At 36.8% G+C, this 27,877-nt stretch overlaps 1 protein-coding gene across 1 annotated transcript in view; it reads right to left on the minus strand.

Annotated features, from left to right (window-relative positions):
• Exoc6 (exocyst complex component 6) overlaps nucleotides 1-27,877 on the minus strand; it is a gene marked incomplete at its 5' end in the record, with an annotated part of 170,744 nt that overhangs the window by 103,529 nt on the left and 39,338 nt on the right. The window contains 1 exon segment of the mRNA XM_013514880.1: nucleotides 3,526-3,609. Coding sequence (XP_013370334.1) covers nucleotides 3,526-3,609 — 84 coding nt within the window.

Below are 27,877 nucleotides of genomic sequence, written 5' to 3' on the forward strand. Positions count from 1 at the left end.
TTTCTGTTCCTCATAATAGCATGCTTTGGCTTTCATTTTATTAAATATATTAGCATTATTTTACACTCTATGGCTAACAATTCAAAAATCAATTTTGGATCTTTTAGGATCCAATTATGATATCAATACTTTTAATGATTCCCACTTGTTTAATAATTACTTTTTACTATAAATTGTTAATTTTCCTTGAAACTTTATGAATATTATTTAAGCCTCAGATAAAACTGTAGAGAACAACATTTATTTCTTCTAGGCACTTGACAGCAATTATCAGCATGGAACCACTTTAAACTAAATTTTCAGCGTGATTTTTTTGTTGTTATTCAAGTAGAATGGACTTCGGTTGCTAACACCAAATTTCTGGTTATGAATACTTAGGCTTTTTCTTTCCATTCACTCAGAGCACAATTTGAGAAAGGTAATTTTCTTTACAATACTTGTGAGAGAATAGAAAGATTTTAGATAGTTTTATCTCTAGGTCATCCTAACTACTGGAGTCTCTGCTTTAGAAGAGAGACAGTCTTATTGGATATCTACTTTGAATGGGCTCTTAGCTTACTCACTGGCACTACAGGTTCTCAAAACTCATGCTTTACTATTTAGTAGTTGCTCCTAGGATAAAAGCTACAGGAAACTTCCCTGGGTTTCTGCCCTCATTTAGGTATGTATGTTTTGCTCAACTGTTTTAGAGTCTGATGCATTGAGGTTAAAACTACATACAATACAGTGTTTACACATGCGGTACGAACTTGAAAGAGTAAACAAAATCTAAAAGGTATAGTAGATATTGTAAAAGGGAAAGAAACTGCTCAAAAGGAAAGAACAACTGCGATAAGGGAAAAGACGAAAGAAAGAAAGAAAGAGAGAGAGAGAGAGAGAGAGAGAGAGAGAGAGGGAGAGAGGGAGAGGGGGAGAGAGAGAGAGAGAAAGAAAGAAAGAAAGAAAAAGAAAGAAAGAAAGAAAGAAAGAAAGAAAGAAAGAAAGAAAGAAAGAAAGAAAGAAAGCAAGAAAGAAAGAAAGAAAGAAAGAAAAAGAAAGAAAAGCAAGCTTCTGGCTGGCTTGCTTCCTGCCTCGCAGGTGCCCAGAGGGCCTCCAGCGCATGGGGAGCCACGTGGTGGGGAGCACCGGTCTTCCGGCTCGCTTGCTTCCTGCCTTGCAGGTGCCTGGAGGGAGGGACCCCAGCGCAGGGGGAGCCAGGCGGAAGTGAGCGCTGTTGTGCACCAGCCCTCAGGCTGGCTGCAGCCTCTCAATTGAGAACTACCATGACACAGAGAAACAATGACACAATTGGCCCACCATGCACTGGCTGCAGAGGCCCACCCACAGACGTGTGTGAACCATTCAAACATGGAGAAACCCCTGGGAATACGTGCCATAAAATAGGCCACTCTTGCTTCTGCCATTGAGAACCAGAAAGGTCCAGAGTCAGCAGAGGAGCAGCTGCTGAACAAGGACTCGGAGAACATGAGAATGCAGACTAAGCCCGAGGAGTCAGAGGTCTTATGGACTGGGGTCATGAGAGCCGCACGGAAGCTGTAAACCAGGAGGACCTTGCACAATACATGCGGAGACTCCCTGGAAGCCATTATTCCCCTGACAGTACAGGCTGTGGTGGAGCTCCGGAGAAGTCTGCAGCAGGATTCCTGCTGCCTGTGCTGACAGTTGGGGAGAGGACACTAACTGGTTGTGGGGTCCCAATGCGATGGGAGGCTGGAGAGAAAACGCTACAAAAAATGGCTTTTGCCCTAAATGGCTCACTTGATTTTTGACAACCCTTAGGCTGTAATTACTTGTTAGATCCTTCTTGTGTATCTCTGTCTTCCTGAAAAACCACTTTGAAGATACTACCATGTATTACAGCAGCCATTGATATTTTCCTACTAATCTATCCATAACTCTGCAATGTTTGTACTGTTCCTATCCTATTTCGTAAATGGATGCATGTCTATCATTATGTGTTTCCTACAAGAACCATTGAGAATAGTTAATGATTATTCAACAAGTCACTCATGTATAGCTCTATTTTTTTTCTTTAGAAGCCACTTTGAAGATACCAAAGTATAGTACAACAACTATTGATAATCTCCTACCTCTTTTGTCTGTAACTCACTATGATTTGTCTATTTGTTTTCCTGAGAAACTATCTTGTAGATAACAATATGTGAAACACTAACCATTGATAATTTCCTACCACTTTGTCTGTAATTTGGTAAGCCCCCCCCCATTATTATGTTACCCTTCTTTTACTCTTTAAAATTAAAAAAAAAAAGAATTGGAATCTGGAAGATCTTGAAGGTTTGAATAAAGAACTGGAATTATAAAAAAAAAGAAAGAAAGAAAGAAAGAAAGAAAGAAAGAAAGAAAGAAAGAAAGAAAGAAAGAAAGAGAAAAAGGAAAAAAGAGAAAAAGAAAAAAAGAGAAAGAAAGAAAGAAGGAAGGAAAGAAAGGAAAGAAAGAAAGATGGATGCATATATGTATACACAAGATAGCTAACTGCACCACTAATTTCTACTGCTTTATGGAAAGGAACAGTTAATGTTTAATTGTTTGATCAATCTTACATGCCTAAATTTGTTTAACTGAGTAACCAATTTGAAGATAACAATATGTAATACAACACTGTTAATTTCCTATCATCTTGTCTGAAATTCTGTATTGTTTTTGTGTTTTTTTGTTTATGTCTGTGTGTTTGTTAATATGTTTTTGTTCTTTTATCTTTAAAATAAAAAATTTAAAAATAAAATTAAACACAGTAAAATTCACTTTTTTTTTTTTTTTTTTTTTTGGTTTTTCTCTGGTACTGGGAACTGAACTCATGACCTTGCACTTGCCAGGCAGGCGCTTTTGCCGCTGAGCTAAATCCCCAGCCCCTAAAATTCACTTTTTCATGTGCAATTTCTGAGTTTTCATCAACATATCTAGTCACATTCCATCACCACAACTAACATATAAATTAGTTCTCTATTTACCTGGTTTTTGTTCTAATTATACTTTTCTGCTAGGTAGTTAGTGCATTTAAAAAGAATTTTTCTGCCTTAAGAAAGAATTTCTAAATGTCTATCCAGCATCTTGAGGTTTTTTTTTCAGTTGGACAATCAACTGAGGCACATAGGTTATCATATTGTCAGGAACTAATTGTTAACTCCCTGACATTTTATATATGTATTCATCTTTTTTTTAAATTCATCGTCTACCGGGGCTGGGGATTTAGCTCAGCGGCAAAAGCGCCTGCCTGGCAAGCGCAAGGTCGTGAGTTCGGTTCCCGGTACCGGAGAAAAACCAAAATAAATAAATAAATAAATAAGTAAATAAATTCACTGTCTACCTTCCCTAACAATGTAAATTCATGAGAAAAGGGACTAATCAGTTTTGCTCATTGTTGTAACCTTACCATTATTAGACATGGTAGGTGTTCAATAAATATGTACACCTGAATAAACTGGGATACATGCTCTGATGAAATTAAAGTAAGCTAAGTGGATAAAAAGTAACAATATAACTAATCCAAATTTTTCACATATTTACCATACTGGACTGGGGCTGCAAAACCAGTCTTGCTTGTTTCTTTCTTTGTTTTCGGTAGTAATTTTCAAATGTTTCTTCATCACCCTAAAATAAAATCAGCAGAGTAATGAAAATGCACACACACATACATAGCGTACACACACTGCAAAAATAGATATTTATTCTTAAGAGTCATTTTAAATTTTCTAACTGGAACATAAATACTGAATGACATTTCATAATTGAACATCAAGAGAATGTTAGTGGCATTATAGCTCAGAGATGGTAACTTAAGTGCCAGGTGTGGTGCCTGTAATCCCAGCACTAGAGAGGAGAGACAGGAAGATTACCATGAATTCAAGGCCAGCCTGGCTGACACAGTGAGTTCAAAGCCAGCCTGAACTACATAGCAAGACCCTGTCTCAAAAAAACAACAAAAGCAACTTTACTGGTATCACGACCATTAGGAAGAGTAAAGATAAGTTCAAATAATTTGACATTTGCCCAATTTATCACTTACGGCTTATAGGTTTCTGACTGACCAAACCAAAATGTGGCTGTCAGTGAGGGAAAACAAATAGATTAGCTGTCAAAACTAAACTTCTGAACATGTTATACTAAGCCCTACGTGATCTGATATCTTATTCCATCTCTGGCCTCATCTCGTCATACCCTAACTCTCAGAATATCCAATAAACTATTCTATTTTCACTTCCAGGCTTTTGTGCAGGCTATTCCTAAAATATATTTCCCAGTTTAATTTCTCTATATGATTTTTACTCATCCTTCAAAACCTGCCATAGATATTCCTTCCTTCAGAAAGCTCACCCATATCTAAAGGCTTATTTTCTGCTATCCCCTAGCAACCTGTACTTCTCTGTCACAGCACTTACCCTACACTGCAATTTCCTATTATTAGTCTCAGTGCTAACTACTACAACCTTCTATGGAAGTTTTCTATGTCTGCACTGTCAAATATGGTAACTACTAATTACATGTGGCAACTGAATCTTTGAAGTGTTGCTACCTGGAATGGGATGACTTTTTAATTTTGCTTAATTTTAAGTAACTTAGTTTTAAATGGCCACATATAGCTAGAAGATACTTTATAACAAATATCTCTTTCACAACTGACTTTTAGAACATGGTCCTTGCCCATCACTAATATAACCTCAACATTAGCAGGATGCTTGGCATGCAGAAGGTACTCTACATTTGTTGAATGAATGACTTAGAAAATAAATTAACAACTATCTAGCCTCTCTACTTAAAGAAGCAGATACTCAGATTCAGAAGGACTATGTTCTCCTATGCATTTAGGGCTCCAAAGAGAAGTTAATGGGAAAAAACATCAAAACCGTACCTTCACTGAAAGAAATTCTGATTTTATTTTCTTTATACTTAAGTAGCTACCAAAACAACATGACTTTTCTTAATGCTGTTTAATATTAACTCAGAAAATATTTTCACATAGGCATCCTCTAGGGAAGTTTGTGTGTGTGTGTACATGTGCGTGTGTGTGTGTGTGTGTGTATGTGGTATTCAACTAAAAGAATTTCAAAATAACTACGGTCCTTCTCATACAATATTAATACAGTAACTAAATACTTTCACCATGAGTGTTTGTAAATGTAAATGGTCCAGTAACAAATATGTTATAAACATTGGAATTTTAAAATACAACTGTTATAATCTCATTTAAACATATCCAAACCATAATTCAGTTCTAAAATATAGGAATATAATCTTTCTTATCATTTAGAATATTTGCTTCTATCCTTTTTCTTTTTGAACTCATACTTCCAATGCACTGCCCTTACAGAACTTTTTTCTAATTTAATGTATGTATCAGTCAGCTTTCTTGTCACTGAGACAAAGTAGCCAACACCTGCAACTTAAAGGAGATTACTATGGCTCACAGCTTCAGTGGGTTCAGTCCATGATCTGCTAGCTCAAAGGCAGAAACATGATAGCAAAAAGGCATGGCAAATGAAAACTGCTCATAGCCTGGTGGCAAAGCTGCAGAAAGAGAAGGAAGGAATCAAGACAAGAATACACCCTTTCAGGTCATGCCCCCAGTTGCCAGCTTCTTCTGACGAGGCCTCACCTCTGACCACATTGCACCTCCCTCTAACTGAATACCACAGTTAGCTCTAAACTCATCAATGGATTACTCCATTGATGAGAATAGTGCCCCAAGGATTCAATCACCTCCCAGAAACCTTACCTCTGAATGTAAAACTTTTGAGGGGCATTTTAGATCTAAACAATAACAGTGTGTGTTTTTTCAAATGTTGTATTTTCTAATATAGTATTTTTATGTTGATTTTATTTCTGACAGCATAAGGCTTTAGGTATTGTTTTCTTGCTTCTGCACTGAATTATTATAATTAGTACTTAACTAATCCAAACAATGTATTTAGTATATTTTGACAATGAGTAAATCAAAAACTAAATTTGTACTGGAAATAAGCATCTCTGTTTTATCTCCTGAAGATGAATGTCTTAATAAGGCTTCCCTGTCCAACACTTCACTAACAATCTGTTTTTTCATTTAAAAATTTGAGCTGTAGATTCAGGGCATTTAACTCAAAAACAACCTACCCCTGAAACCTTATTAGCAAAGCTACTCAGTCAAATTTGATTTAGTATCTTTTAAGAAAGGTTTAACTTCTATGCTGCCCTGGAAAGAAATATGTTGACACGTGTCTTGAGGAATATTATGAAAACTTAGAAAATTAAGTTATAGGGTTCAAAAAGCACACAAAATTGTTTAATTCATGTATGTACTTTTAAAGTGAGAAAATAAATCAGTTTCTCTTTATTTAATCTATAGTAATCTAATGAAGTATGTAAGGTTCTAAATTGCTTATGAAACAAGAAGTAAGGAAAATGATATTATGTTCCCTCAGTAAGCATGTGGACACACATAAAACTATGGCATTCAACTTTTGGAAATAACTGAATATAACCAAGTGCAAAAATCAGGTAAAGGGGCTGGGGATTTAGCTCAGCGGCAAAAGCGCCTGCCTGGCATGCGCAAGGTCGTGAGTTCGGTTCCTGGTACCGGAGAAAAACCAAAACCAAAAAAAAAAAAAAAAAAATCAGGTAAAATTAGGTCTAAGTTTTTTGTTTTTGAGACAGGGTTTCACTATGTACATAGCTCAGGCAGGCCCTGAACTTAGGGATCCTCATTGCCTCAACATTCCAACATTAATTTGGTTAAACAGAATGTGATAATGGTTTTTGCCAAGTATTTAATGAAAGAGGATAGTATATACTCCTAAAAATTAGCCAATTTTTATGTCTTAAAAATATAAAGTAGAAAATGTTACACAACATTGGACTTAAACTTATGACACAATTCTGGAAAACAGCCTTAACTATTTTATTGAATCACAATGTTAATGCATATGAAAGAATGGGGTTAGCCAATGTCATTTAAAACCTGGCAGCCCCAGAAAACATGCCAGTTATGTTTTAAAATTTCAGCTTCATCACAACCCAGTATCACTTTGGCTACTTCAAGGCATTTTTCTTTACATCAAATGACAAATCTTTAAGAAGAGTATTAAAATTGGCCCAAATCATTGTTTACATATAAACATAAAGGCATAGTTTTAGCATTTAAATTTTTCTGTGTTCTCTCTGCTGTATTCTCAGAGGATTCTATGTATCTGGGTTTTGTTTGTTTATTACTTGCTTTGTTTTGTTTTGTTCTGGTAGTGCTGGGATTAAACACAGGGCCATGCAAGTGTTCAAACACTAAGTTGCATCCCTACCCCAGAACTCCTTTTTAAAGGCAATATATTTGTTGTCAATAGTTGGGGAAAAAAGAAATCACATCACTAAAAGAAAACTATTCACTATCATCTATGTGCATGAAGAGCATCTTACCACTGGACAAATTATACTATTTATAACATGAAATCTGTACAAGAAGTTAAAAAGAAGGAACTTATACACGTACAGTTCTTTGATTAATTGTTGAAGGAGACTTTGGTATTCTGGAAGTTTTTACATATCAAAACAACAGAGCAAGGTAGTACTGAACATTAGTGAAGGATAAGACATTTCCCCACCTAGGTTGCTAGGAGCTGAATGAAGATCCTCAAGCATGCTAGGCAAATGCTCTATCACTAAGCCACATCTGAAGCCTCCCATTTTCTCTGATTAAAGTACATGTAGTAGCCTCCTAGATGATCTCCAAAGAACACGTCATGGTATTCACATCCTATATAGGTCTCCTCCACATTATGCCAAGTTGATCTGAGTAACCAATAAAGCAGGAATAATAGTATGTTCCTTTTGAGATTGGTTTACAAAAGTTATTATGTTTCTATCTTGATTTTTCTCTTGGATCACTTACGCAGGGGGAAGACAGTTCACATCACGAGGACTCACAGGCAACTTTATAAAGAGCCCATGTGTAAGGAACTGAGGTCTTTACCTCAATCTCATCAAAGCCATCTATGACAAACCAATGACTAACATTATACTAAATGGTCAAAAATTGAAAGTTTTCACTTTAAAATCAGGAACAAGACAAGGATGTCCACTGTCACCACTCCTATTCAATACAGTTCTGGAAATACTAGCTAAGCTTTTAGACAAGGGAGAGAAATAAGAGGAATAAGGCTGGGAAAGGAAGAAGTCAAATCATCATTATTCACAGATGACATGATACTCTACATAGAAGACCCCAAAAACTCCACCAAAAGGCTTATAGATTTAATAACCAAATTCAGTAACACATTTTGATACAAAGTTAACACTCAAAATCAATGGCATTGCTGTACACAAAAACAAACAGACTGAGACAGAAATTAGGGAAAACATACCTTTCACAGTAGCATCTAAAAGATGAAATACTTAGGAATCAATCTAACAAGAGAACTAGAAGATCTATACAGTGAAAATTACAGTACTCTGAAAAAAGAGATTGAAGAGGATATCAGAAAATGGAAAGATATTCCTTGCTCATGGGTAGGAAGAACCAACACTGTAAAAATGGCCATACTCCCAAAATTGTTGTACAGATTCAATGCAATCTCAATTAAAATACCATTAACCTCACAGATCTAAAGGAAACATTCCTAAAATTCATCTGGAAACAGAAGAGGCCTAGAATAGCAAAAGCAATCCTGGGAAACAAAGGAAAGGCAGGAGGCATCACAATCCCTGACTTGAAATTATACTACAAAGCTACTGTGATAAAATCAGCATGGCACTGGCATAAAGAACAGACCTGAAGATCAATGGAACAGATCAGAAGATGCAGACACAGATACAAACACACCCAGCCACCTTATCTTTGACAAAGGGGCCAAACATGTTACCGGAAGAAAGATAGCCTCTTCAATAAATGGTGCTGGAAAAACTGGCTTTCCACATGCCGAAGACTAAAACTAGATCCACGTCTTTCGCTATGCACTAAACTAAGGTGAAAATGGATCAAAGATCCAAATATTAAAACAGAAACACAAAATCCACTGGAAGAGAAAGTAGGTAAAAGTCTTGAAGACATATGGGTAGGCAGAGAGTTCAACCTGCACAGGAAATACTCCAAAGAATCAGTAACTGGGTTCTCATTATATTGAAAAGTTTTTGCACATCAAAAGAAATCACCAATAGAGTAAAAAGAAAACTCACACATTGTGAAAAAATTTTAGCCAACTGTCCCTCAGACAAAGGTCTTCTATCTAGAACATATAAAGAATTAAAAAAAAATCAGGTCCCAGAAATTCAAAGACCCAATCCAAAAATGGACATCTGAGATGAACACACACTTCTCAGAGGAAGAAATACTAATGGCGAATAAACATATGAAAAAATGTTCAACATCATTAGTCTTTCGAGAAATGCAAATTAAAACAACACTGAGATTTCATCTCACCCCACAAAGAATGGCTATCATTAAGAAATCAACCAATGACAAACGCTGGAGAGGCTGTGGGGAGAAAGGAACACTTCTCCACTGCTGGTGGGAGTGTCAACTGGTGAAACCACTGTGGAAATCAGTCTGGAGATTCCTCAGAAAACTTGGATTAGAAGTCCCACTTAACCCAGCCTTTCCCCTTCAGGGTATATTTCCAGAAGAATTAAAAACATCACACCACAGCGACATATGGGCACCCATGTTTACAGTGGCGTAATTTGTCATAGCTAAATCTTGGAAACAACCCAAATGCCCATCCACTGAGGAATGGATAAAAAAGCTGTGGTATTTCTATACAATGGAGTATTGCTTACCTATTAAAAAAGATAAACTAGAGGCTTTTATAGGTAAATGGATACAGGTAGAGACCATACTCATAAGTGAAATAAATCGGACCCACATGTGTAAACATCATATTGTCTCCCTGGTGTAGGACCCTGAAAGAATAAGTAAAACTCAAAACATATAATAGATGATAGGAAAGGGAAAGAAACTGCTCAAAGGAAGGAATGACTGAGATGAGGGAGAGAAGAAAGAAGGAAGGCAATATATATATGAATAGTGGGATAACTGTACTGCTGATGTCTGATGGTATATTGAAAGGAACAGTTAATGCTTAAAATTTTTTATGTTCTGACCAATTTTGCATGCTTATATCTGGTAATCTGAGCAACTGATTTGAAGACAACAATATGCAATGGAACAACCATAGTGAATTCCTACCATGTTGTCTAGTGAAACTCTGTATTATCTCTAATGTTTTATCTAATAATGATTTTTTTATTCTCTTTAATGGTTTGAACAACCTTCCATTCTTACACCTGGTAATCTGAGCAACATAGTTGAAGATAACAATATGTAATATAACAACCACTGTTAATTCTTATCATTTTGTCTTGAAACCTTGTATCGCTTTTAATGTTCTTGCTTTGTTTTGTTTGTCTGTGATGTTGATATACTGCTATTGTTCTTTTTTTTCTCCTTTACTACTCTCTATAAAATTAAAAAAAATGATTTTCTTAAAATCCCTATCCCAGGCCACAGTAGGAAGTCTTCATATACCTTTAAAACTACGAAAGCAGAAATACACTACATTTTCTATATTATGGTTTAGATCTAAAAATCTCACCCACCCCTACCCCAAGCCTCATGAGTTCAGAGGTGGGGCTTTTAGAAATTGATGGGACCATGGGGATGCGACCTGGAAGACTATATTCTTATTCCTGGCTCCTCTCTTTCTGTCTGCTTCCTGGCTACTATAGGTACAGCACCTTTTCATCTACCATGCCCTGCTACTATTCTGTTCCTGCCTTGACTCCAGCCCAACCAGGAATAAAACAATGGAGCCAAAATAAACTTCTGATCCTTTAAGTTGTAGGTGTTGGGTATTTTGTCCCAGTGATGAAAAAGTGACTAAAACAATATTCATCCCATATATTCAGAAATCTACTTCTTCAGTATTCTGAAAATGGTCCCTGTACTCACAAACTTTAGACATGGCCAGCTAAAAAAATTCACAAAAGTTCTCAGTATTTCTCAAAGCTCTGAATGTGATAAGCTGTACTGTAGGTACTGTTTACAGAGTTTTCTAATAGGAACTTCCCCTTTTGATAATACTGCTATTTTCTTTTCATGAAACTCAGAATATTTGACTAAGGGGCTGGGGATTTAGCTCAGCGGCAAAAGCGCCTGCTTGGCATGCACAAGGTCGTGAGTTCGGTTCCCGGTACCAGAGAAAAACAAAAACAAAAACAAAAGAATATTTGACTAAACAGAGCAGGAAACTCTACCTACAATTTTGGGACATGGAGATCTGGCTAACATGGTCAACAGATCTAGTCCTTGAAATCATACATATTAATGTAAGCCTTTTATAATGATTCTTTTAAAATTTACTGAGTGCTACTTTATACTGGATACTATACTAAGCACTTTATTTACACTGACTCTTAATACCTAACATAGCCTTACAAATTGTTACAAATCTCTGCAAAGAAATTTGTCCAATGCCATACTTCTGGGAAGTGGTGGAACTTGAATAACAATGAAAGGGGAGGTGTTATAGTAATATTTGTATATTGCTCTATCACTAAATTTTGGTCATATAACCAGAAGCTACCATGCCAATGAAAATTTATTACATCTACAGCATAGTAAAAGCTCACTGACACAGTAAAAAGGTTTAAAGTTTTTCCTGAATTAGTAAAAATCAACATTTTTAAAGATACAGAAACATTTAAAGAACTAAAATTAAGTTATTAAAAATTACAAATTAGCCAGGTTCCTTTAGTTCCTTTTCTCAAAATACCCAACACCTAAAGTTAAAGGAGAAAAGGTTTATTTTGGCTTAGTCTGTAGTGGTTTCAGTTCATAATTAGCTGGTTCAAAGGCAGGGTGGCATGGCTGAGGGACACTACAGAGGAGAAAAAACAGTTCATGGCACGAGGGGCCAGACGCAGGAGGCAGCAAAAGCAGTAAGCAACAAGCAACAAGCAGTGACAACAGCAGCCCCCTCTCTCTCTTATATTCTATCTATGATGGGAAGCACTCACACCCAGGGTGAGGCATCCTTAATGCTAGCATCACCCCATGAATCAATCCCAGCATCATCACATACTTAATCTCAGCATCACACACTCTAGATCAAGCCACCTTCAAAAAGCACCACCTATGACTACATAAGGCTTTAGGGAGATACCCAGATATAAGCCGTAACACCAGGTGCAATGGTGCATACCCATAATCCCAGCTACTTGGGAGGCTAAGGCAGAATTGCCAGTTTGAGGCAGCCTAGGCAATTTAGCAAGACTATCTTGGGGCTGGGAATATAGGTCAGTGGCACAAGCACCTGCCTGGTAAGTGCAAGGTCCTGAGTTTGATTCCCAGTACCAAAAAAAGAGAGACTATCTCAATGCACCAGAGATATAGCTCAGCAACACAGTGCCTGCCTGGCAAGTGCAAAGTCCTGAGACTGATTTCCAGAACCAAAAAGAAAAGACTGTCTCAAAATTTAAAATGGGCTAAGGATATAGCTCAGTGGTACACCACTTGCCTACAGTGTAGGTGGCCCTGGACACATTCTGCAGTTTACCTAAAAAAAAAAATTAATGCAGCTGGTCACAAAAACATAACTTCTGAAAACAATCAGTATTTAAGCCACTACTTTTGAATATCTCAGAAAAAAATCTTTACTTTTGAACAATTAGAAAACTGATTCAACAGAATCAAAAGTTTTCTATCATTCTCTTGGTCTATCACGTGATTGTTTTAATCAATTATACTTTTATTTTTTTCACTTTAACCACAAACAGTGAATCACAACTTCATACCCAATGTATCACTCCCGGGGAATACTATCATCCATCAGATTCAACACTCTGTTCATAGTAGTATTGCTGGGATGGTATTTCTCAAAGGAACCTTGGCACTCATTCCACTTTTCCATAATGGATTTTATCACATCACTGCTAACCTCACCTTCCTCTTCCTCAGTGGAATGCTCAACAAGCACCTTCTGCTCTTCACTCTGGAGTTCAGCAAGTTCTGTTGTTACATCCTCCTTAGGGTTATCTACAAGCTCCTCTATGTCTGCACCATTGACATCTAGACCCACACTGTTGCCCATGGACCCAATCTCCTCCACTACCTGTGCATCAGACCCTTCAAAGGCACATTTAGTGACACATTCTAGCCATCATTTCTTGCAGGCTGTTTAAGGTCTGCTATATGACACCTTCCCAGGCTTTGTCAATAAGGTTGATATAATGAAGGACATCGAAATGTTTCTTCCAGAACTCTTAAAGAGTCAAGGACATCTCTTCAGTGACATTAAAACACCTGGAGAAGAGCACCTTTGCGTACAGCTTCTTGAAGTTGCAGATCACTTGCTGGTCCAGAAGAGATAGTGTTCAGGGAGAGGAACTTGACCTTTATGAAGTGATACTCAGAGTCCACATCATCCACCAAGGCTGGAGGGTACAGGGATTGTCCATCAGAAGAGGGTACCTTTCAGACAGCTGGCTGTCAGGAAGATATTTCTTAATGGTGGGCGGAAACACCTCATGCAGCCATTCCATGAACAACTGCCTAGTGACCCAGGCTTTCACATCAGCTCTCCACATGAGAGGCAGCCTGGCTTTGTTCACATTCTGTTACTTGACGGCACAAGGAGTCTGGGAAGGGTGGACCACTAGTGGCTTAATCTTCAGATTGGTGTTTGTGTTCACACACAGTGAAAGAGTCGATCTGTTCTTCATGGGCTTGTGCTTAGGCAGTACCTTTTCCTCCTGTGTGACAGATTCTGTTCAGCATCTTCTTCAAAAAGAGCCCTGTTTTGTTGCAGTTGAACACTTGTTGAGTGACATATCCTTCTGCCTTCATGAATTTCATGAATTCTTTTTTGTTCACGTCTGCAGCGGCCTTATCAGAATGAGAAGCTTCATTACATCTTATCACACTGTGGATGCCCCTTCTCTTGGGGAATTTATCAAAACACCCTCTACTGGCTTTAAATTCATCACTTGTTGCACTTGTAGAGGGATTTTCTTCAGTAAATCAGTGTACAATTTCCTGGCTTTTTCACAGCTCATAGCCAGCTGTTCCTCATTCAACCATACTAACAAAAGTTTTTCCACTTCTTCCAGCACTTGTGTCCTTTGTTTGGTTAATACCATTATTCCTGTTGCTACATCAGCTACTTTGATGGCATCTTCATTCTTCAAAAATAGCTGAGATTGTCAACTTCACCCTCTTGTACTGCGAGGCTAGATCAGTCGCACAATACCACAATCATGCTTTTCTACAACTGCCTTCTTCAATTCAATGGTTATTTTCTTGAAAATTTTCTTTTTATCATTCTTGCTCTGCATTCTCTGGTTACTTTCATTATCGCTCTGAACGTTTTTGTCACCTTCACTACTACTCGTGCCTTCATTACCAATCTGCATGTTCTTGTCATCTTTATTACTGTTCTACACTTTTTTTTGAAATGACTGTCAAAGAATCAAACCACCACACAGTACACTTTTCTGAGATAACTAATAACTTCACCTTGATTAGAAGATAACCCTCCTCTCCTTCGAGCCCTTTACTCTTCTCCCCCATCTTTTCCCCTCCTCCTTTCACACCAAACCCTCCTTTATCACCTCTCTCCCATTCTTTATGACTTACTCCTGTCAGCTTCAGTTTATTACACTGGAAGGAACATTTGTGCACAAAATCAGTACCTTAGGGTTTGAATTTAAGTACATTAAAACTTTAAGTTTCTTTTTAAATAAGCCTTTGTTATGGTTTAGATCCTAAAAGTTGCACAAAAGCCATGTGCTGAAGGCCTGATTTCCAGCATCTGGCACTGTTGAGGAACAGTGAAAGTTTTGGGAGGTGAAGCCTACAAGATTGAGTTTTTAAAAAACAAAATAAAACAAAAATATGTCAGTAGACAACAGGAGATCTAATTTGCAATGTTAATGCAGATTACTGGGTAATCTTTGCTGGAACCCAGCCTCTGCTTCCCTCAGGTAGAAATGTATTAAAATGTACATGCTATTACCTTACATTATAAAAGATACAAAATTTCAAAAAACCTGAGTTTTTTCACACTCAAAGAAGTATTTAATTTTCACATTCAAAGAAGTATTTAATCATGGCATAGGTTAAAAATATTATGGTTTTTATACCATAACAGGACTGATTACAGCTTTAAAAAGAGACTGTTACAGGTCTATTCAACGAATTTCAACATACATTAATAATCACTTATCAAACAATAAGTTGACTTTACAGTCATTTTGTGTTTATAGGTCACTTTCATCTCAGCAGGTGTAGACAGTTAGCCCTGTCTTTTAATAGAGGACTAAAAAAGAAGTTACTGAAGATGGTTCTATCTGTTCTAATTATTATAATTACCACTCTTGCCAGTAAAAATAATCCACACTTTGAACTTAAAAAGTGAGGTGACATTACTCAAAGTGCTGTTTAAAAAAAAAAGACTAAGAATTGTGTATAAAGCAAAACTAATCTTAAAATATAAAGAAGAAATTAACACATTCTCTAATTTTTAAAAAATGAGAATTTTAAACTAGCTGACTTGCCATAAAAGAAATACTGAGAGAGACTTAAAAAGACAGAGTAAAGAAAGGCAGCAAAAACAGTCTCACTGGCACCTGAAATAAAAAACATTTAGAAAACAACTTGGTAAAGAAAGAAAGTAGAGCTCCAGGAATCAGAATGGAGCTGACAGAAAAACTACAAATTACAGAGAAGCTGAAGAAACTTAGGACAAAGCAGAGAAAAGAAAGAAGCAGGCTGCAAACATTAATCCTGGCTCCCAGGGAGGGGGACCTGACTCAGCTAACACAAGGTAAGCCAGGCAAGTCAGCAGCTCTAGGGAGAAACAACAGAAAAGCCTATGATTATTGTAAACTGCAAAACTGCATGGGATTTTATTCTAAAAGCAACTCCTTCCATGTTAGAGGTGGAGAAGAAATCCAGTGCAGCACCTATCATATTTGATAGTGAATAATCAGACCCAATTTTGAGAAAAGGCTATTTAAGACTGAACTACAGAACAACTACACTTCAGGATATCTGGGGTCATCATACCATGACAAGTAAGTGAGAGACAGCTACAAGATACAGTTCTAAAGAGAATGTGGGCTAAACATAGATCCCTTGAGAACTTCAAACTCAGTCCAGGAAGGACACAGGGTTCCTTGTCCCAAGTTGAGAAGCTAGGCTATTTGTGAATGGCTTTGGTGGGTGCTGGGTCTGAAAGAGCCAGCGTAAGGTAAATGGATGCCCTGACTGTTTCACCACCCACCCACCTTCACCCTTGCCCCCCGCCTTCTAAATCCAACACAGAGCCCAGAGGTTTGTTTGCTTTCCCTGTCTACTACTGTGATCAGAGATATACCTCAGCTAGGACAGTTGCCTCAACCTGAAGTGTATGGACACAGAAATATGAAGTGGGGAGCACCTCCCAAACCTACAGGCTATAGACCTAGGTGGAGAGATCTGTGACCTGGGGTACACAGAGAGACATGAAAATTGGGAGTGGCCAGACTGACATTTGATCCAGGAGATTAAAAAAAAAAAAATCTATTCAAAGTACAGGCAGCAGAAGTAACCAATTTGAGGTCAGAGTGCCAGAACTAGAAGATAGGGCTGATGCACGTAACTACATACTTAGAGGTACATTAAGAACAACAAGAAATAATGGAAAATGGATCCAACAGCTGCTAGATGATGTAAAGAAGACTAATCTAAGATTAACAGAAATTAGTCAAAAATCAGAAGGCATCATGAAGGCATCAAAAACCTGTTTACCAAAACAACAGCAGAAAACTTTACAAGTATGGGAAGAGTTTAACATACACATAAACAAAGTATACAGCATAGTAAACAGTCACAATAAGAAAAGAAATTTTCCATGACACATCTGATCTTTAATAAAAGAGCCAAAAGAATATGCTGAAGGAACGATAACCTCATTAAGAAATGGTGCTGGAAAAACTGGCCATATACATGCAGAAGATTGAATCTCACCATGGACTGAACTAAAATAAAAAAGGATTAAAGCTTTAAATATTAAAACACAGTCTGCTGGAAGATAAGAAAAAACCCTGGAAGACATAGGCATAGGCAACAACTTTCCAAATTAGATTCTGGAATCACACAGTAATGGTTGTACAGCCTTGTGAATGTTTAAATTACTGGAATGTATACTTTAAAATGTTTTATTAGTATGTTTGTGATACACAGTTATTGCATCCACCTCAGCCTAGAGAATTAATACATATTACACATCTTGATCAATTTTACTCTCCCTACCCTCTTCCCCTCTCCTTTTCCAGGCCCCCTTCCACCTCAATAGGGTCAACCCCCTTAACGCTTAATGTGGCTCTTCTATTCCACTCTTTAAAATATTTATATTTTGGATGTAACGTATTAAGAGAAACCATGTAACACTTAACTGTCTTTGATTTATTTCACTTAGTATTATGGTCTAAAGAGTCATCCATTTGCATACAAGGGACTCAATTTATCCTTTTTTATGGCTAAGAAGTACTCCATGTTGCAATATATACCACATTTTCTTTGTCCATTCATCTGTTAAGGGGCATATAGGCTGTTTCCATGATTTAGATTATTGCAAGTTGTGCAGCTATAAACATGAGTATGCAAGCATCAGTGTCTTTTTCAACTCTTTCTTCAAAGCAATACAGGTTTCATTTCACAACTTTTTCACTTCCTTGGTGTGAAAAACTTCCAGTACTCATAGGTGGAGATTTTGGTAGGTGATTGGATTGTGGGGACATGATATTCATCCATGGATTAGCCCACTGATGAGTTTAAAGCTAAATGTCATACTGGGAGGTGAAGTCTGGTCAGAGGTGGGTCACTAGGTACATGTGATGGCAGGATCTACCTCCCTCCTCCTTGACCTCTCACTGCTTCCTAACTGTTATGCTGTGGGCAAGCCTCCTCTGTCATGCCCCTCTGCATGCCAACCTGCCTTGGAACCAGCTGACTATGGACCAAAACCTTTACAAACTATGAGCCAAAAAAAACCTTTCCTGAATGGGCAGAGTGGCACATGCCTGGAATCCCAGCACTCGAGAGGCTGAGACAGGAAGATCACTATGAATTTGAGGCCGGCCTGGACTACATAGTGAGTTCAAGACTGTCTAGTTTGCATAGCAAGACTGTCTCAAAAAAAAAAAAAAAAAAAAAAGAATGTGGGTGTCAGCAGTATCATGTCCCACCAACAAGAAAGTAGCTAAGACACTTAGATTAATTCCTAGGTATTTAATTTGTGAAGCTACTGTAAATGAGATGTGTTATGGTTTATGTCTGGATGTCCTCCCACAGCCTCATGCAGTCAGATGGGTGGGCTTTTCAGAGGCAGCTAAATCTAGAGTTTGTGATTGGGGTGTGAGCGCTACAGCTGCCCTAGGGCAGGGAGCCTGCATATAATGTGAGAGGAAAAGAGGCTTGCTCCTCCCCTTTTTTGCTCTTGTTGCTGTGCTGTCGTCTGCCACCATAAACAGTTGCCACTCTGTCACACCAACCTGCCTAGCAGCCAGCTGATTAGAGACTGAAACCTGTGAGCTAAATAAACCCTTTCCCCTTTAACTTTGGGTGCCAGGTACTTTGTCTCAGCAAGGAAGGAAAAGTAACTCAGACAAATGGTTAGGGTTAGGGTTTCTTTCTTGGTAGGTCCACTCTCAGTGTATAAAAACACTGTTGATTTTTGTGTACTTATTTTGTATCCTGCTATTTTGCAGAATTTGTTTATAAGTTCTAAGAGGTTTTTGGTGGAGTCTTTTGGATGTGCTATGTAAGGCATAATTTCATCTGTAAAAAAGAACAATTAGACTTTTTCCTTTCATATATACAGAGTCCGCCAAACAAATGTATGACATTTCAGCAGTTCACCATACTAATACATGTCTGGAAGCTAATGGCCACCACATTGAGTACCTCTTTTAATTGTAGGTGCCAAAGGTAACTTGTATTAATCTCATGATGTCTCAATAAATTTAGTAGTAAAATACTTATACAAGTTTTTCTTTTCTGCATATACACATTTTTGGCTATATATATTTATATATATAATTTCTTTCTCTTGCTGATCGCTCTGGCTAAAATTCTGATTATTATATTGAACAAGAACATGAGAGTAGACACCCTTGTCTTGTTCCTCCTGATTTTAGAGGAAATAGTTTCAGGTTTTCCTCGCCTAGTATGATATGGGCAATGGGTTTGTCACAATTTCAGGTTTTCCTCGCCTAGTATGATATGGGCAATGGGTTTGTCACAATGGGTTTGTCACAAAGTACCTGGCACCCAAATTGTGATTTCTCAATTTAAGGTAAGGAATTTACTTCAAGGTTTTTGATGGTTTTTTTTTAATAATCATGAATGGATGTCAGACTTTGTCAAAGGCTTTTTCTGCATCTACTGAGACAATCATGTGATCATTACCCTCCCTTCAGTTTATGTGATTATGTTTATTGGTTTACATATGTTGGACCATCCTTACACCTCTGGAATGAAGCCAGGTTGTAATGATGTGTGATCTTTTTAATGTTTGATTGTATACTGTTTGTATGTACAGTAATACCTCAGTTCATAAATGCTTCTGTTTGCAAACAATTCTGTATGCAAACAAAAGCACTGAATAAAATTTTGTTTCCATCTACAAACTCCCCATATGGTGACAAACACAACCACAGCCACCTTCCTCAAACACAAACATAGTCATATCGCCCAAAATGATAAAATAAACTGTTTGTGAACTGAAGTACCACTGTAGCTTGTTGAAGATTTTGCATCTATGTACATTAAGAAGATTGGCCTGTAGTTGTTTTTCTGTCAAATCCTTGTCCAGTTTTGGTATCAGGGTAATTCTGGCTTCCACACATGAGTTTGGCAGTCCTCCTTCCCTTTCAATTACATGGAAGTGTTGAGGAATACTGATACTAGCTCTTCTCCAAAGTTCTGGTAGAATTCTTCAGTAAATATATATGGTTCTAAGTGGGCTTTTCTTAGTTGGTACAGTTTTTATTACTGCCTCAATTTTATTGCCTGTTATTAGCCTACTCAGGGTTTTTACATCTTTTTTTGTGATTTCTATGTGTCAAAGAATTTCTCTTTTCCTTTCAGGCTCTTCAATTTATTGGAATATGCTTTCAAAGTACTTTCTTATAATCCTCTGGATTTCAGCAGTTGTGATTTCAGATTTTTCATTTCTACTTGCACTAATACAAGTTTTTTCTTTCCCTTTTTTCAGTAAGTTTGACCCAGAGATTATCAATCTTACTTGTTCTTTTAAAGAAATTGATTCACTGATTCTTTGTATTATTTTTTAGTCTCAATTTCATTAATCCTAATTCTAATCTTTATACTATTCTTCTAGTACTTTTAGATTTGGACTGTTCTTGTATTTCTAGGACCCTGAGATTAAAAACTTCCCGCTTAGAACTGATTTCACTGTGTTCTATACATTTTGATATGCTGTGTTTCATTGTCACTTGATTCTGAAAACCTTTTTTTTTAGGTACTGGGAATCAAACTCACAACCTCACACTTGCCAGGCAGGCACTGTGCTGCTGAACTACATCCCTGGCCTTAAAAACTTTTCAGTTTCTTGCTTGATTTCCTCTGTAATCCATTGGTTATTCAATAATGTATTACTTAATCTCCATTTCTGTGCTTTCTTTTGCTGTGATTTCTAGCTTCATTCCACTATGGTGTAAGAATATGGAAGCAATTATTTCAACACTTTTGTTTTTATTTAAGCGTGATTTATGGACTAAGATATGGTCTATTTTGGGAAAAGTTTCATGTGCTACTGAGAAAAAATGTATTCTGTTGTTGGATAAAGCACACTAGATATCTGTGAAGTCCATTTGTTCAATGGTGTTGCTTACCTTTGATAGTTCTTTGTTGATTTTTGTCTGGTTGATCAGTCCAGTTGTGAGAACAGGGTACTGAAGTCCATAACCATTATTATATTGTCTGTCTGTCCCTTTATGTCCTGTTGTTTTTTTTTATAAATCCGGGTGTGCTGGCATTCAATGTATATGTATTTACAAATGTTATCTCCTCCTTTTACCAGTATTTAATGGCCACTTTTGTCTCTTTTGATCAGTTTTGGTTTGAAATTTGCTGTGTCTAAAAATATAACTACTCTTGCTTCCTTTCAGGCTCTGGTTGCACAGAGAATTATTTCCAACCTCTTCATTTTCAATCCGTGTTTTTCCTTTTGGAGGAACCCTGTCTCTTGTACAGAATATAACGTTAGATTGTTTTTGATCCAAGCTGCCAGTCTGTGTCTTTGATTGGAGATTTAAGACCATCTACATTGAGAGTTACCACTGAAAGGTACTGACTGATTCCTGTCTTTGCATTATTTTTCCAGTGATGACTCCTTTATTTTTCCCTTTTGCTTAACTACTCACCCTGCTAGATGTATTCTTTCCTCTGGGCTATGTAGTATTGTTAGCCTGTTTCTGTCTAGGATTTATGTGAATATTTTATACAGTGCTAGTTTGGTTGTCATGTATTTCTTTAGGACTTCTTTTGTATCACAAGTCTATTCCTCCACGAATTTTCAAAGATAATTTTGTAGCATATATTAATCTGGGTTGAAAGTTGTTTTCATTTAGGGCTTCTAAAGTTTCACTCCAAGTTTCCTGTCCTTTATGGTTTGTGTTGAAAAATCTGATGTCATTCTGGTAAGCATTCTTTTATAAGTTATTTGGTATTTTTCTCTAATGGTTTTTAGTATTCTTGTTCTGGGCTTTTAGAATTTTAACTAGGATGTGTTGTGGAGCAGTTCTTTTTTGGTCATGGTTATTAGAGGTTTTATGTGCCTCATTTAACTGGAAGTTGTATTCTTTCCCTTGACTTGGAAAATTATCTGCTGACTTCATTGAAGAAATTTTTATACTTTTTGTGCTGTCTTCTGTTCTTTCCATTGCTCCTGCAATTCTCAGGTATTTTTAAATCACCTAGCAGCTGTTGGACCCAGTTTTCATGGTCTCTTGTTATAGTTGAGGTTATCTTTGAGTAGCTGATCTGCTGCATCAACCTTATCTCCTAATTCTGACACTCTTTTCTCACACTGATCATTTCTGCCACCTATATTTTATAAGAACTTTTATATTCTAAGTGCATCTGAAGCAAGGGGGAATATTTTGAGGGGAATTCATGGCAATTTATCTTACTGAAATAAATTTTGCAAAAGCAATTTTTTATATCCCAGACTTGTTTGATATCTTCGCATGCTAATTTTTTACTAAAATGGCCATTCATATCTTGTATTGTTTTGGTTAATTTACTCAACTGTTTAGTGTGTGCATCTTCATTAAGCTTGCTGATCATTTTATCAATTAAGTCCCTTATCTGTTTAGTTACATTGTCTCTGAGCCTACTGAACATCTTATGAATCTTGTTTGCTTCTTCTTTTGTCCCCTCAAACATTTCAACCATATAGTTTTTTACTTCTGTGACCTCAGTGCCCAAAAGATCAACTTTAGGGAGGTAAGACTTTTCAGATGCATGTTGCTGTTTGTTTTTTTTTTCCATGTTCCTATTATTTTGTATGCTGAGGGTTGAGGATCAACTATAGTAGAAAAACTTTACCACTATTATGAAGATCTGTTTAGTGTATGTGATTTTGGCTTTGGTTATATATTGATAATTTTTAAAGAACATAGTACAAAAAAAGAACAATAGCAAAATACAGACAACACAAAGCAAGGACATTAAAAATGATACAGGGTTTCAAACCAAATCATAGAGATTAACAGCGGTTGTTGTATTACATATTGTTATCTTCAACGAAGCTGCTCAGATTACCAGATGTAAGAATGGAAGACTGATCAAATCATTAAAGGGAATAAGAAAATAATAACTGAAAAGAACATCAGAGACAATACATATAGTGTCATTACGCAGGACTATAGGAATTCACCAATGGATATTACACTGCAAATCATTGTCGTCCATAAGTTGCTCAGATTACCAGATACAAACATGCAAAATTGGTCAAAGTATTAAAACAAACCTTTAAACATTAACTGTTCCCCTCAACAAACCATCAGACACCAACAGTACAGTCATACCACCAATCTGTAGTATATAAAATGCCTTAGTACTTTCTTTTTCTTCTTTCCCTCATCCCAGTTGTTCCTTCCTTTGAGCAATTTCTTTCCCTTTTCTTATTATCCATTTTACATTTTGGGTTTTATTTACTCTTTCATATTCTGACACCAGGGAGACAATATGATGTTTACACATGTGGGTCCGATTTATTTCACTTATGAGTATGGTCTCTACCTGTATCCATTTACCTATAAAAGCCTCTAGTTTATCTTTTTTAATAGGTAAGCAATACTCCATTGTATAGAAATACCACAGCTTTTTTATCCATTCCTCAGTGGATGGGCATTTGGGTTGTTTCCAAGATTTAGCTATGACAAATTACGCCACTGTAAACATGGGTGCCCATATGTCGCTGTGGTGTGATGTTTTTAACTCTTCTGGAAATATACCCTGAAGGGGAAAGGCTGGGTTAAGTGGGACTTCTAATCCAAGTTTTCTGAGGAATCTCCAGACTGATTTCCACAGTGGTTTCACCAGTTGACACTCCCACCAGCAGTGGAGAAGTGTTCCTTTCTCCCCACAGCCTCTCCAGCGTTTGTCATTGGTTGATTTCTTAATGATAGCCATTCTTTGTGGGGTGAGATGAAATCTCAGTGTTGTTTTAATTTGCATTTCTCGAAAGACTAATGATGTTGAACATTTTTTCATATGTTTATTCGCCATTAGTATTTCTTCCTCTGAGAAGTGTGTGTTCATCTCAGATGTCCATTTTTGGATTGGGTCTTTGAATTTCTGGGACCTGATTTTTTTTTAATTCTTTATATGTTCTAGATAGGAGTCCTTTGTCTAAGGGGCAGTTGGATAAAATTTATTCCCAATTTGTGGGTTTTCTTTTTACACTGCTGGTGATTTCTTTGGATGTGCAGAAACTTTTCTATAAGGTGAGATCCCAGTTGTTGATTCTTTGAAGTATTTCCCACGCAGTTTGGTTTCTTTCATGAACTCTCTACCTACCCCTATGTCTTTGAGAGTTTTACCTACCTTCTCTTGCAGATTTAGTGTTTCTATTTTGATATTTGGATCTTTGATCCATTTTCACCTTGGTTTAGTGCCTGGTGATAGACATGGGTCTAGTTTTAGTCTTCAGTATGTGGAAAGCCAGTTTTTCCAGCACCATTTGTTAAAGAGGCTATCTTCCTTCCAGTGAACATGTTTGGCCCCTTTGTCAAAAATATGGTGGCTGAGTATGTTTGTAGCTGTGTCTGCATCTTCTAACCTGTTCCATTGATCTTCAGGTCTGTATTTTTTTTTTTTTTTGCCAGTACCATGCTGATTTTATCACAGTAGCTTTGTAGTATAATTTCAAGTCAGGGATTGTGATGCCTCATGCCTTTCCTTTGTTTCCGAGGATTGCTTTTGATATTCTAGGCCTCTTCTGCTTCCAGATGAATTTTAGGAATGTTTTCTCTAGATCTGTGAGGTATACTAATGGTATTTTAATTGGGATTGCACTGAATCTGTACAACAATTTTGGGAGTATGGCCATTTTCACAATGTTGATTCTTCCTACCGATAAGCAAGGAACATCTTTCTATTTTCTGAAATCCTCTTTGATCTCTTTTTTCAAGAGTACTGTAATTTTCACTGTATATATCTTTTACTTCTGTTAGTTTGATTCCTAAGTATTTCATTTTTTTAGATGCTATTTTGAAAGGTTTCACTAATTTCTCGCTCAGTCTGCTTGGTGTTTGTGTATAGGAATGCTACTGATTTTTGAATGTTGACTCTATCTAGCTACGCTACTGAATTTAGTTGTTAAATCTATAAGCCTTTTGGTGGAGTTTTTGGGGTCTTCTATGTAAAGTATCATGTCATCTGCAAATAATGATAATTTCACTTCTTTTCCTATCCTTATTCCTCTTATTTCTCTCTCTTGTCTAATTGCTGTAGCTAATATTTCCAGAACTATATTGAAGAGGAGTGGTGACAGTGGACATCCTTGTCTTATTCTTGACTTTAAAGGGAAAGCTTTCAGTATTTGACCATTTAAAATGACATTAGCTGTTAGTTTCTCATAGATGGCTTTTATCACATATATTGATATTTATATACCTCTTCAACCAATTCAGACCCAATCACTGTATTGTAAGGAGACAGCCACTACATCAGTATCTAGAAAGTCAATCATATTATCAATCATGTAAACTAAAACTTGTTTTAATCATTTTACCTTTTCAATGACCCATCAAGACTATGACATATTACTATTAACAGTAGGCTGAGACATAAAGGATGAAGGAAGAGAAAAAGAAGAGGAAAAAGAGTAGATCAGAAAAAATAGGAGAGGTGGGTGTGGTGATGCACACCTGTAATGCCAGCACTCGGGAGGATGAGGCAGGAGGATCATTGGAGTTCAAGGCCAACCTGGGATACGAAGTGAGCTCCAGGCCAGCCTGAAATGCATAGCGAGACCCTGTCTCAAAAAAAGCAAAACAAGAAAGAATAGGAGAAAAAAGGTAATAGCAAATGAAAGAAAGAAAAGTCAAACTTTGTTGATATTATTTTTATAACTGGAGTAAAGGGCTGATGGAGAAGTCTAAAAATATTTGCTGGGGTTGGAGAAGGGACACAGAGAGAGGAAAGTATAATTGACGAATGAGAGAAGATTTGAAAAGGTCAGAACCTCTTCGTAAGCTAATAGTAAACTTGTGCGTGAATCCTCTATACACAACTTTTGGTGAGGCTTAGCCTGACTTGTCCATGAAATACACTATTTAAAGCACTGGTTAACTGTTATTCTCCTCATATATACAGAATAAAAAATATATGTGTACACAAACACACACACACACTCATTCACTATGCTTTCCAGTGCACATCCTCCAAGCTTCCCTCATGCATCTCTGTTTCTAGTTGGACATGGTGGATCATATACTTTAGATTGTATACTCTAGATCATATATTTTAAAGGAGTGAATATTTTAGGATGTGAAATCTACCTTAATAAAGCAGTTATTTTAAACTTGGATAATTGGCTAATAAAAAATAAGAACAAATACTATGGTGGAACCATATACAGAAATAACATTGATAAATAACTGTAATGTAATATCGGTGCCAAGATAAGGAAGAAAAAAAAAATGGAAGTCAGTCACGTGTCAGTTAATGACACGGACCTGTTCTGAGAAATGCACTAAACTTGTTATTGTGCAAATGTCACCATAAACTGTACTTACACAAACCTAAATTATACAGCCTATTATTATTAGGATACATGTGGTGTGATGAAAACCTATAGCGAATGTTTAAATTTTGATACAAATTTTATTGCTGTAAAAAACACTGCTGTCAATCCCCCTCAAAATACGTCCCCGCACTTTGAACGCAGATCATCATTCTTGCCAATTGCTGAAGCAGTTCTGGAAGCCCTCTTTTGTGTCTTCAGCTGCACTGTCATGACCACCCTAATGTCCCAAATTAATTCAACACATTTACTCTCATGGTTATTCTTACTTTGGGAAAGAGCTAGAAGTCATACAGTGCCAGAGCTGATGAAGAAGGTGGATACACCATAATGTTTTTAATCAGTCTGCCTTTCCACTGGATGGCACTCTGCATTCACTGTAACTTTGATCAGTCCTCCTAAAGACACTCACAAAAAACAACTTCTAGAACTGCTTCAGAAAGTGGCAAGAATGAAAGAATGACAGTATAAGTATGTTCAAAACAAGGGGGGTATTTTTATGAGGTGGCAATGTGTCTTTTATTGTAATACATTTTAAAATTTAAATATTCACCGTAAATTTTGATTACTTCATGTATGCTATAGCCTTTTTCTTTTTAAAGTATCTTTTCATCTTAAAAAATCCTTTAGGATGAAACAACTTTATTAAACCAAAAATCTGCACACTACACAATTTATAAACTTAAAATGTAAGACTCAACAGACCCCATCATATTGACAGAGTTGTACAACTACAATCACAAACAAATTTAGGTCATTTTTGCCATCCCAAATCAAAACACCCTACCTACTTGTCATCAGCTCCCAATCCTTCCACACTAAATCTAGGTAACCACTGAGCTACTCTATTTTCACAAATTTTTCTATTCTGGAATTTTTTTTTTCTTTTAGAATAGACCATGCCCACAACGATAAAGACCTTAACATATCCAAAGAAATATAAATCCTGCAAAGTGAGCTCTCATGCCATACTAGGATGAAAGCAACACCAACAACAGAAACACAGAATATAATTACTATTTTTTCTTTTTGTTGTCTCGCTTTTCTCTTGCCTATTAAATTTTTCATATGAGGGAAATCATACAATGTACAAACTTATACACCTGATTGACTTCATTTAGCATTATATCTCAAATTGCATACATTTTCCTACAGATACCTCAAGTTCATCTTTCTGAATGACACACATTTTCTTTACTCAGTCATCTACTGATGGGTGTATAAGCTGTTTCCAAATTTTGGCTATTATGAATTATGCTGCTATAAACATAGGTACACAGGGCTGGGGATTTAGCTCAGCGGCAAAAGCACCTGCCTGGCAAGCGCAAGGTCGTGAGTTCGGTTCCCGGTACCGGAGAAAAAACCAAAAAAAAAAAAAACAAAACATAGGTACACATACATCAGTGTAATATGATGTTTTTAACTCTTTGGGGAAGACACGCAGAAAGAGAATAGCTGAGTCAAATGGAATTTCTATTTTCAGTGTTTTGAGGATCTCCATACTGATTTCCATAGTAGTTATACCATTTTACACTCCCACCACCAATGAAGAACTTTTCCTTTCTCCCCACAGCTTCACC

This window comes from Chinchilla lanigera, unplaced genomic scaffold (assembly GCF_000276665.1).
Source record: "Chinchilla lanigera isolate Chin_1 unplaced genomic scaffold, ChiLan1.0 scaffold00024, whole genome shotgun sequence".
NCBI lineage: Eukaryota > Metazoa > Chordata > Mammalia > Rodentia > Chinchillidae > Chinchilla > Chinchilla lanigera.